The 11368-nt window shown below is 50.3% G+C and overlaps 1 protein-coding gene across 1 annotated transcript; it reads left to right on the forward strand.

The window, feature by feature from the left end:
* Positions 1-238: 238 nt before the first annotated feature.
* LOC127229245 (NUT family member 2) lies at positions 239-7666 on the forward strand. The gene is made up of 7 exons (XM_051194297.1): positions 239-447; positions 2625-3333; positions 4276-4404; positions 5352-5509; positions 5723-6018; positions 6363-6479; positions 6914-7666. The coding sequence occupies exons 1-7, from the start codon at positions 270-272 to the stop codon at positions 7664-7666; spliced, it is 2340 nt and encodes a 779-aa protein (XP_051050254.1). The 5' UTR covers positions 239-269.
* The last annotated feature ends 3702 nt before the right edge of the window (positions 7667-11368 follow it).

Below are 11368 nucleotides of genomic sequence, written 5' to 3' on the forward strand. Positions count from 1 at the left end.
CCTACCTTCTGTTAGGAACAATGCCTGACTCAGAGGAATAAAACAAGATCCACTAAAGATGAGGTGAAGGAAGAGGGCACCAGTGACCCCACCGTGCTGTGAATTTAAGAAACCATTAGACTTGCCTAGAGGCAAACACCAAGCATGTGCAGTCATCTCCAACAAGGGTACACCATTTGAACGGACCCCAAGGTTCGCATGCACCTGCCACCACCTCTCACGGAATGTCCCTAGCCCTGTTTGACTCTCTGCCCCTCCCCCACTGTAGAATGTTCAATGCCACATTCTGGAGCTGTTTACTTTCAAACTTTTCAAAGCTGTGGCTGGCTCTCTTGAGCATCTGCCACACATTGGTGACTCTTGGCGTGATTCGTCTGAGTTTTCCTATCATGGATCCCAGCAGACAGGCATGGTTACTGGCCAAGCCTGTAGGAATAACTTCAGAAGGTAAGCCTGGAGTATCAGGGCACGGCACCTGAGTCCCCACCACTGGCAATTTAAATTTGATACTAGCAACGACTGACTGGGCCAAGGGAGAGCGTAGGAGACAGCTCTGGACATCTGCAAGGACAGCTCACCTTGGAAGCTGACAAGGAAACACACTTGACCAGGAGACACGATGACAGGCCCTAGCCCGGCTCTTCCTGTGTGGCAGGCAGGTCTCCTAAGCACAGGTTACAGTTGTGGTGGGATGGTTCACGGTGGTGGCCCAGGGAAGGTTCCCAGGCAACAGCTGAGCTCTGGGTCATTTCTCCAGGCTGCTGGAACTTGCGCTATGAAACGATGGATCCCAGGAATTTAACTGGGCCACCTTAGACCTTAGGAGGACAGTGCCGACAAATGGCCAAGCAGGAAAACAGTTCAGTGGGGTCCTCGCTGTGGGGATGGACCTTACTCTACCAACTGGCAGCCCAGAGTCCCTCATGCCTTCCCACTGAGGGGAGGCTTCTCCATCACCAGGTAGCTGATGTCTTCAGAAGCAGAGCAGTTTGGAAACGTCAACTAACAAAGAAATGGGTGCTTGCTCTCAGCTTTTAGACCTACTTGTTATGATAAAGCTTGAGGAGATTGGCAGATTCCGTGTCAGGTGAGGGTGACCAAGGCAGAAGGACAAGCATGCCAGGCAGACAGAGCTTAGCAAGAAGTTTTATTAGGAAGGGGAGAGAAAAGAGGTAAAGAGACACAGAGACAGAGAGAAGACAGAAGAGAAGAGGGAGACAGAGAAAGTCCTGTCTGCCCCAGGGGAACAGCGGGGGGGGGGGGGAGGTCTTTCTTTCAAAGGGGTCCTTTGCACCTGGGCTGACCAGGGCACTGCCTTAGTGCACTCTGCCAGGTGACCGGGGCAGGCCGACATAATGCCTGAATCCTTATACAACTTTTTAAAATGTCAGTTTAGAGGTATTGTCTTGGGACTTTGTGTGCAGTTTCCTTAGCCCATCATGTAACTGACGGGAAGCCTCTCTTTCCCGACGTTGCTTTCACTCGGGGAAGGGACCTGGCGTGCTGTTGGCTTGGGTGGGTTGAGATGTTTGGATCCTTTCCCCCGAGACTTTACGGAAACGCGCTTGTCTAGGAACATGGTCTTTGTTACTGTTAAGCAGAGCTAGGACGTGTGTGGCCATCATGTGCAGGCCTTTTGGACTTGGCTCTCTTTGAGGGAGGCCGTCGTGAGTTCCTACGTAACAGTAAAACTTCAAACAACTGCATCCCACTTGGCACCTGGCACATGACTATACCCACCCCCAAAAGCATTGTTTTATATTGGTGAGAGCTCACAAGTAAAGGACTACATGTGGTTTCCATTTCATGGCCAGCTGTGACAAGGCCAGTGACCGTGGCAATCCCTAGAAAGCCCCTGACAGCGCCTCCACCCTCCACCCGCCACTGCTGGGCTTGCAAGGACAGGGTGCCAGGGAACTGCGTGGTTGTCTTACACGCCAGTGCTGTGGGTGACTGACGGCTCCCAGCCATGGTGAGGATCAATGACAGCCAGGGCAGTGTGGAGCTGTCAGAATCTATCCAGTCGCTGTTTCCTGTGGGAGGCATTAGGAGAGGAAGCAGAAGCATGGGTCGGACATGCTACGGGGTCACCTTCAGGATTCCGGGGTGCTGGCTTGGAGGATAGCACAGAAGTGTTTTTGGTTTGCAGTGCTGGGCTAGAAAGAGAGGGGTTTTGAGAGTGTGGAAGGAACACTCAGAAGGGGAGGAGGTCAAAATATCTGACACCTGCCACCGCTATGGAGGCCCTTCTGGAAACTGGCCCTCATTGACAGTGCCTTGCCTCCTGCGGGCATCATTACCGGGATGGTGGTCCAGACAGAGTCAAACTGAACCACCTCTAGGGAGAGAGCTAGAACACGGATGAGTTTTCTGCCAGGGATTCCCAAAAGAGTCTCTCAGGGGTGGGAAAGCTGAGGGAGGGCTCCTCTCCACAGCAGCAATCAGGGAATGTTTGAATGGGGAGGAAGAGCCCTGCTGGAACAGTGCTCAGCCAGATGAACCCAGCAGGAATTCCCTGGAGAACATCTGCAATCTCCTCTTCCCCGTGACCCTCCCCCAATTTCCACTGACTACCAGGGCCGGAGAGTAGCCCTCCTGTTCCTCTTTCTCCTTTATCTTTACAGCATCTTCACTGGGACGGAACATGACTGTCAACCCCGGGGCCTCCGTGCCTACATTTGCTACCCTGCCTGTTCTTCCACCTGCCCCCCAACCAGCACCCCAGTTATTCTGGGAGCCCCCAGCACCCCTCATGACTGCAGGCATCTCTCCCAGGAACCCTCTAGTGCTATCTGCCTTGCCGGGGATGTCTTTGGTGGCAGAAGATGGAAGCACTACCCTGGGTACAGCTGTACCTCTGAACATTGTGCAAGTTGGGACACCAGGCAGGCCTGTACAGCCCACGCACAATGCCAGCATTGTCCTCACTCAGGTCCCCCTCAATTGTAATGTCCCTGTGACCCAAGGCGGGGGTGTGGGGCGCCCTGCTTCACTCTTCATGACAACACCTGCTGCAAACACCTTCATAAATGCTCAAATTGCTTCGGCTGTCCAGCCCCAAGAAGGAATGTGGGTCCTGAGCTCCCACCCTCCCACCACACAGCCAGTTGTCCAGCTGGTTCCTGTCAGGTCCCCGGTGAACTCAGCACCAACTCCAAAAGGAGCAATTGGAGACAGTGGTCCAGCCAATGTCCAAACCAACTCCCCAGAAAACTACTTGTCCAAACCAGATAGCGTCTATGGGAACTTCCGGCGCTGGCAGCACATCAAGACTCTGGTCCAGCGGCACCTATCCCAGACTCCTGACATGTCAGCTTTCTCCTGCTTCCTCATGTGAGTGTCACCTGTGCCTGGAAGGTCCTACTGAGGCTCCAACATGATGACTATGAGGTAGACGAGGAAGGGTACTGAAGGGGATGGGGCCACTCCAGAGAGCCACACTCTGAGGGACAGCAGTGTCACACTAGAAAGCTAAGATCTGGAGGCAGGCCTTTCAGTCCATCTGTGGTTCTTCCCCTTACTGTTTCATCTTCTAGCATTGACCTTAGTGTTTAGGGCCCACAGCAAGTCACAGCTGGGGATGGGGAGAGCGCCCAGCTCCCGAAAGACCTGCACATTTGTCCCCACCCCATTGTCTAGGGAATTTCCCTTAGGCCAGAAAGGCTCTAGACCCTCCCTGGGGAAGTGTTGGTCTCTCTGCTCCACTTTGATCCTCAGCAGTGATCTGCACCATTGCCCCAGTCATTAACCCTTGGTTCCAGATCATTCTGTGCATTTTGTCAGTCAGCTCAGCCACATGACCAGGTAGACTAAAAGGCTGGAGCCACTGTATTCTCACAGTTCTGGACACTGAAGACCCAAATGAGACCTTGAAGAGCCAGTTGATGATGAAGTCTCCATGGCTAAAAGAAAGCTTGGGTGGGGGGGAGGTCTCTTCTCCCTTCCTGGGATAGAAGAGCACTATCCCATCCTGAGAGCCCCACACCATGACCCCTCAAGGCCCTATTTCTAATGACTTTCACTTTGATTTTGTCACCCCAACTTCCATGTTGGGAGCCTAAGCCCCATGCATTCTTCCACACACAGTGATAGAAGGAGACACACATGGCAGTCAGGGAAACACACACAGATCTTTCTGTCGATGTCTGCTGCATGGTTAGAGGCTCCTAGGAACCAACTTTATACTGACTCAAGTTTACAGATGCATCTTGGGCTGGGTCTGCTGGGTCTGGAGTGCAGCCAATTATTGGGTTGAGTGGTTCTAATGAATTACAGCCCAGTGCTTCGGTCCCTGGCCCGGAGGAAGCCCACCATGAATGTAGAGGAGGGCCTGTGGAGGGGTCTGCAGGAATGGCAGTGTACAAGCAACTATGACCGGATGATCTTCTTTGAGATGGCGGAAAAGTGAGTCAAGGGAGTTTAGAAGCAGGGTGTGTGGGGAGCTGTTAGACATGGGTGGGCCTGTTGAGTCAGGATTCTGGAGGAGGGTATGTGTTGGGGTACTACTCAGCTGGAGCTTGGTCTGGCAAGTTTGTCACCCACACACTGCCAGGAGGGTTACCTGATACTTGGACCCCTTGTGGCAATCCATGAGGTTCAGGATGCTGTTCTCACTTCCTGGAGTGTCTTGGTCATGAGTCTATCCCTGCCTTTCTTTTGAAGGTCAGAATGGGAGAAGTGGTCCATTCAAGCCCCTTAGGGTCTCCTCCAGCACTGTGGGTTGTGCAAAGCAAACAAGCTCCACAAGTCTTAAGCCACTGCTTTTTGACAGTAGAGACCACTGCATCCCAAGGGGGTGGCTTCAGTTGTATCCTTCTGTACCTGGAATGGATGTGAACAGAAGCATACAGAGAGGATGAAGCCTCTAACACATCTTAAGACGTCTCTGGTCTTTCTGCCTTTGCTCCAACAAACGGCTCTCAGAGGGAAGCAGCCACACCTCTCTGCTTCCCTTCTACTTTCTCCTGACATCTCCTGGGCCCTTGTCTCCCAGGTCATTACAGCTCTCCCAGTCTCAGCTTCAGCATCTCTGGATCTGGTCCAAGATCCCTGATGTACTCCATCATTCATATCCCTGACCATCTTGTCAGTCAGATCTTCTGTGTGGTTCTAGGCAAGATCAAGATAGGCCTTAAGGAAGGCGAGTCACATGAAAGCCCTTCTTGGGCCACCTCAAAGTTATTTGATTCCCTGAAAACACCAGGGGATACAGTGTGCCCCCAGAGCTGTGGTTATGTTCCAAGATCCGCAACTTCATGAGACTGTACCAGACCTTCCCAAGACCCTGTACACACGATCACTGTTAGTAACCTCTTTGCCCTGGTTACTAACCTGGTCTCCCTCATCCTTAGGTTTACAGAATTTGAAAGTGCAGAAGAGATGGAGAATTCAAGGCTGGAGATGGAGAATTCAAGGCTAGAGATGATGAGAAGTATCCAGTGCCAAGTTCTTACAACCACAAGGAAAGATCCTCCATGGCCCCCAGCTCCTGAGGTGTTTGAGGAACCAGGTAGGACTCACATACCCCAGGTCTCTATGCAGAGGTCAAATCAGTCAAAATGGGGTTTTGCCCTGTGCATAGGTGTCTTCATTCAGGCCAGGGCATTTGTTATGTAGCCTGGGGACCCTTGTGTCCCTTAGTCTTGTGGTTCCTCTGAACTATGCTCTGCATGGCATGGTGAGGGTAGAACTATGTATCTATGTATCATCATCTATCTCCTAGCATGCAACTCCATGAAGACTGACCCCAGGACTGACCCTGCCTGCCTCCCAGTACTCAGACACAGGCAGTTACGGAAGACGGAGGCACCCATGGAAATTCCACCGGAAGCCGTGCAGGAATACATGGATATTATGGACTGGCTGGAGAGGCTTCCACAGTCATTCTCAGGAGAGCCCACAGAAAAGGAGGAAGAGGAGAGCAGCGGGCCAGAGCAGGAAGGAGATGACCTGCACTCAGACGCAGGGCTCCTGAGCTACATTGATGAGCTGTGCTCCCAGAAACACTTCGTTGAGCAAGTGAGCTGCACTTGGAGCCCTGGTGTGGGCCAGATTCAGTCTTGCAGTCCTTGTAACTGAGCCTAATTACCTACCTTCAGGGCTCCCTCTGTGTCTCTGTCTCTATCTGTCTGTCTCTCTATCTACCTCTCCCTCCCTCCCTCCCTCCCTCCCTCTCTCTCTCTCTCTCTGGGCTCTCTCTGTCTCTCTCTCTCTCTCTCTCTCTGTGCATGCGTGCGTGCGTGCGTGCGTGTGTGTGTGTGTGTGTGTGTGTGTGTGTGTGTGTGTGTGTGTTGTCATCATGACTTGGCAGCAACATAGGACTCCAAGCCCCGGTACTCAAGTCCTTTTCCTTCTGTTTGTAGGTGGAGGCCATAATAAACCCCCAATTTGTGGCAGAAATCCTATCTTCCAAACCAGAGATGGACATACTGTCTCTAATGAAGGAGCTGGAGTATGAGGAAGAACTCAGTGTTGAGCAGGTAGATAGGGAAGGTTCACCAGGGACAACAAGAAAGAAGCTATGGGTAGGCAAGAGATTAGCAGACACCAGGCAGACAGGATATAGAGAGACATTAGGCAAACTGGATGGGGCAGGGAGGACCCCAAATAGAGTAGGGTGCTGAGGAACACCAGGTAGACAGGGAAGGGAGAGGACCAGCTCATAAGAACCACATGACCTACAGGAAGTCAAGGCACCCTGTCTGGGGCTTCAGCCAGAAGGGGATGTGGGTATGGACATGCGGAGGGGGTAAAGCATATAGCTGCAAGGAACCAAGCATGTCAGGTAGCAGACCCCCAGTCCCTGACACTCAGAGACAGTTGGCTATCCCCTTAGCTACCTCCCCCCCCAAATGTTTTGTCCCCTGAGCCTTCCTGCCTGGGCTGAGTCTTCCATGCACCTTTCCCCCTGCAGCTGCTGGAGGAGCACTGTCTGGCTTTGAAGAAGAAAGGCTGTAAGAGGGCACCTCTGAACCCCGGTGCTCCTCAGATACTTACCAATGCTTCTGTACAGACTGTCTGCCAGGGTGCAAAGAGAGATGTCCATGGTCCCCAGAGAGGGGCCAGTGCACAGAAAGGTTCCTCACAGGGGCCTTCTTTAGACCATAAGCGTCCTGGAGCTACCAATGCAGAAATATGGGTGCCTAGGCCTACTGTTTTCCCAGGTAGTCAGTGTTTACCCTCACTGGGAGACATTGGGTCCACTGTTATTCCCTGTGGCAGAGGAACCCATCCCCAAAGCCCAGGGTCCAGATGTGCAATGAGCCTCAGAGGAGTTCCTACTATGGAGGAGTTCCAGGAGTCACTGAGCAAAACCATCGAGGACAAAGAGGAGCTCCCCAGCCTGTCCTTCCTCCTGTGGTCCCAGTACAGGCTAGTGCCATGGAAACTGTCCAGCCACTTGTGCCCCTATTCAGGTCTCTCTGACTCTGCTAGCATCCCCAAACCCTTATCTCCAAAGATAAGAGGCCTCAGTCCTGACAAGTCAAAGAAGCGAGCTCTCATTGGAGGCTTGACTCCTATGGCTAAGAAGTCCAACCCAGGGCTTGGTCATGGGGTGTTTGAAGGGCCACTCTCAGCCTTGGGGCTCGCTCACCCCTTGCCGGCTCAGAAGAAGAAGCTTGAGTCACTGGGCACCCGGAAGAGGAAGAGAAAGAAGCGGCACTGAACCTCCTGTGTGATGTCCCCTCAAAGCCGGCAGAGTCTCACCCTGCCTCTACCTGGCACCCCATACCAAAAATGAAAAAGAAAAACTGTTGAGCGCCTACCCACTCAGGGCTGATCCAGCTGGTGCTAAGGGTGGTACTAGAAGTCTAGAGTCATTAGGCAATAAAGCCAGGGATGAGGGGTGGGGCAAGGAGTGGGAGGGTATTATCATTTTAGAGGTTTGTGACAGTGAATAAAAGTAGCTTGGTTGAAAATGGTGTTAGGGTTGCATCTTAGGGGTTCTATGGCTGTGAAGACACACCATGACCACAGCAACTCTTATAAAGGAAAACAATTAATTGGCTTTTCTACAGTTCAGAGGTTCAGACCATTATCATCATAGCAGGACATGGCAGCATGCAGGCAGACATGGCCTTGGAGAAGGAATTGAGAGTTTTACATCTTGATCTACAGGCAGCAGGAAGGGAACTGTCTCATTGGGTGTGGCATGAGCATATATGAGACCTCAAAGCCCACCTCCACAGTGACCACGATGTCCTCCAACAAGGCCACATGTCCTGATAGTGCCCCTCGCTTTGGGGGCCATTTTCTTTCAAGCCACCACAGGCTGCTACTTACATTCCAATATCTGTACTGCTACATGGAGTGAGTACATAATGAGGGAAAGCCTGGAGATGATGCACTCTAGGGTGTATAGGTGTAGGCCCAGGGCTTTCTCTAGATTTCCCCTCTGACCCTGGGAGCATGCAAACTGACAGCCCCTGGAATCCCATTTTCACCCTCTCATAAAACCTCCCTGCTTACAGGGACTGCTTGGAACACGTTATTATTACCCGTGTCCTCAAAAGCCTTCACAGCCTGCAGCCCTGTGGACTATTACCATTACCCAGTTTCTAGAATTAGCCTAGCAATTGCATTTTTCTGCAATAACTCAGGGAGCATTTTCTGCTCCCTCAAACACATGGGTGGCAAGACTAATCCAGTGCTCGGTGAACCAGGGACTTCTCTAGGATAAGAGAGAGGGGCCAGTATCCAGCTGGGGAATGTTCAGCTGACACCTTTAGCCAGCTCCCATCTTACATGTCTGCAAACGCGATGCTCTCTGACAATGACAGGAGGGATCTGTCCCCTGACTCTCTTTTGTAGATCCACTTAGTTTTTCTTTATTTGGAATTGAGCATAAGACTCTCTATGTGCTAGGCAGGCATTCAACTACCAAACTATATCCCCAGATCCTCTTACTTTTTGAGCCAGGGTCTTCCTAAGTTATGCTAGTTGGCCTTGAATTCCAAGTCTGAGTGCTGCCTTGATACTAAACAACAGTGGAGTCTCCCCCATGAGGACAGGAATAAAATTCCTAGTAAGTGTAAGAAGATGAATGGGACATGATGAGTTGCTCTCTCCTTGTAGTCCATTGGTATGGCACTGCATGCCAGTTCTGCGTGATGTGCTGAAGAACCCCAACAGAAAGCACACGAGCCAGTTGTCTTAGTTACCTTTCTATTTCTGTGATAAACGCCATGACCGAAACCATCGTGGGGAGAACAGGGTTTATCTTACAGCTTACATTTCATCATGCAGGGAAGTCAGGGCAGGAACTCAAGAGAGTTAACTGGAGGCTGGAGTTGAAGCATGGGCTAGAGGGGAACACTGCTTACTGACTTGTCCCTCATTGCTAGTTCCTCCTTCCTTCCAGACAACCTACCTTCCCAGAGATGGCACAGCCCACAGTGGTCCAGGCCCTCCCACATCTATCATTAATCAAGAAAATGTTCCCAGGCTTGCCCCCAGGCCAGTCTGATGGAGGTGTCTTCTCGGCTGAGGTTCGTCTTCCCAGATGACCCTGGCTTGCATCGATTAGACAAAACACTAACCAGCACAGCACGTTACCCTGGCTGCGGTGTTGTCATTACAAGAATGTGCCAGAACATCCCCCTACTTTTCATTCTACTGTTTTGGCTGAGTGCTGATGCTAGTTTTCTTGGATCCCCGAGTGCTGTCTCAGAATTCACTGTACACTGGGATCCACAAACTTCCTACTTCAGTCTCTCTGAGTACCTCCAGAAAACAGGCCTCCGGCATCTGGGGCCCTGAATTTAAGACATTCTCTACTGGTTACTCAAAAAGTGCAAAGCAGAGAAACCCATTCATTACCTGTTGCCCCTGTGGTATTCAGAGAACATAGAGAGCATCAGTAGCATTAACCGTCTGCTGCGTAGTGCATTTGTCATCTATAATGCATAAAGTCACAAACGGGAAGAACATTCCAAGACTTTATAGTTTGCAAACATTAAAGTGCATGCTTCTAAATAGTGCATGAGTTAAAAGGTAAACTCGGGAAAATTAAAAATAGAGCTGAATGAATATAAAAGTCAGATAAATCATTGGTCAGAGGGAAATAAATGATGGTTAATGTCTGCCTCAGAAAGAAAAACAGATTAAGGTGTTCATGTAGTGAAATCAGGAAAATACAACAAGATAAGCCAGAAAAAACAGAGAACAAAGAGTATAGGAGTATAAGCAACAAAGGTAAAAGATTAAACCAATGGAATAAAGAGCTGCCTTTGAGGTGATCAGTAAAATGCATAATATGTTCATAACAGTTGAACAGTAATGGAGGATATCATTAAAAATGATGATAGTCATGCAAAGAAGCCATAACGACAGATCCCATATTCATTAAGAACATAATAGAAAAATCCCACGTCCCATATTCATTAAGAACATAATAGAAAATCCCACGTACAGATGGCACATGTACATTCATGTTAAGACCTTACATGCAGGGTTGGGGGATGGGTGAACTTATAAAGTGTTTGTCTACACCCAGTGAACTGGATGCCCAGAAGCGACATGAAAATGCCAGTCACGGGGGTGCACACTTGTAACTCCACATCTGGAGCAGCAGAGACAGGTGGGACCCTGTACTTGATGGCTAGCTCTGGTTCTGATCTGCCATAGGGTGACCAGTGTTGGCCTTTCACATACACTCTCCTATCATGCTCTGCCTCCACACAGGCCCCAACAGTGGATCTCACCATGGGTGGAAACTTTCCACTATACCCCACGATACACAGCATTTGAAATGGCACTTTGGAGTCTCAAATGGCAAATTCAATAGGTATTAAGTATTTTAAACTATGTTTATTCCCACTCTTTTGGTGTGAGTATATATAATACATATAATATACATATGTATGTATGACAGTTTGTGAGCATTCTGATTCCTTTGTGTGTGTATGTGAGAGAGAAAGAGAGAGAGTGCACATGTATGAGTGTGTGTGTGTATGTGTGTGTGTGTGTGCAGGTGTGTAAACCAGAGATTAGTATCATGCCTCCCTCAATCATCATCCACTTGGCCTTCTGCTACAGCATTTCTTACAGGCCCTGGTGTTCACCAATCGGTTAGATTGGCTGGCCAGGGTGCTCTGGGGATCTGCCTGTCTCCATCTGTGGTGATCACAGTGTACAAGGCATATGTGACCATGCTTAGCTTGTATGTGGGTGCTGGGGGTGAAACCCAGGTCCTCACACTTGCTTAACGGGCTCTTTACTATGGAGGTACCTCTCTGGCCCCCACACTGCATTTGTCATGGAATTGTGTGCAGTCTGAAGTCCCCCTTCTTGATGATCACCCTATCAGAACTGTGCGCACTGTAACATCTTTTGCCTTGCTGGCTTTTCTAATGCCCTAGGAAAAAAG

Source organism: Phodopus roborovskii, unplaced genomic scaffold, assembly GCF_943737965.1.
Source record: "Phodopus roborovskii unplaced genomic scaffold, PHOROB, whole genome shotgun sequence".
NCBI lineage: Eukaryota > Metazoa > Chordata > Mammalia > Rodentia > Cricetidae > Phodopus > Phodopus roborovskii.

Coding starts and splice junctions, on each gene's coding strand:
- LOC127229245 (XM_051194297.1), top strand. CDS start 270: ATGTTCAATGCCACATTCTGGAGCTGTTTACTTTCAAACTTTTCAAAG. Junction 448..2,624: donor TGTAGGAATAACTTCAGAAG/GTAAGCCTGGAG, acceptor TTATCTTTACAG/CATCTTCACTGGGACGGAAC. Junction 6,019..6,362: donor AGAAACACTTCGTTGAGCAA/GTGAGCTGCACT, acceptor TTCTGTTTGTAG/GTGGAGGCCATAATAAACCC.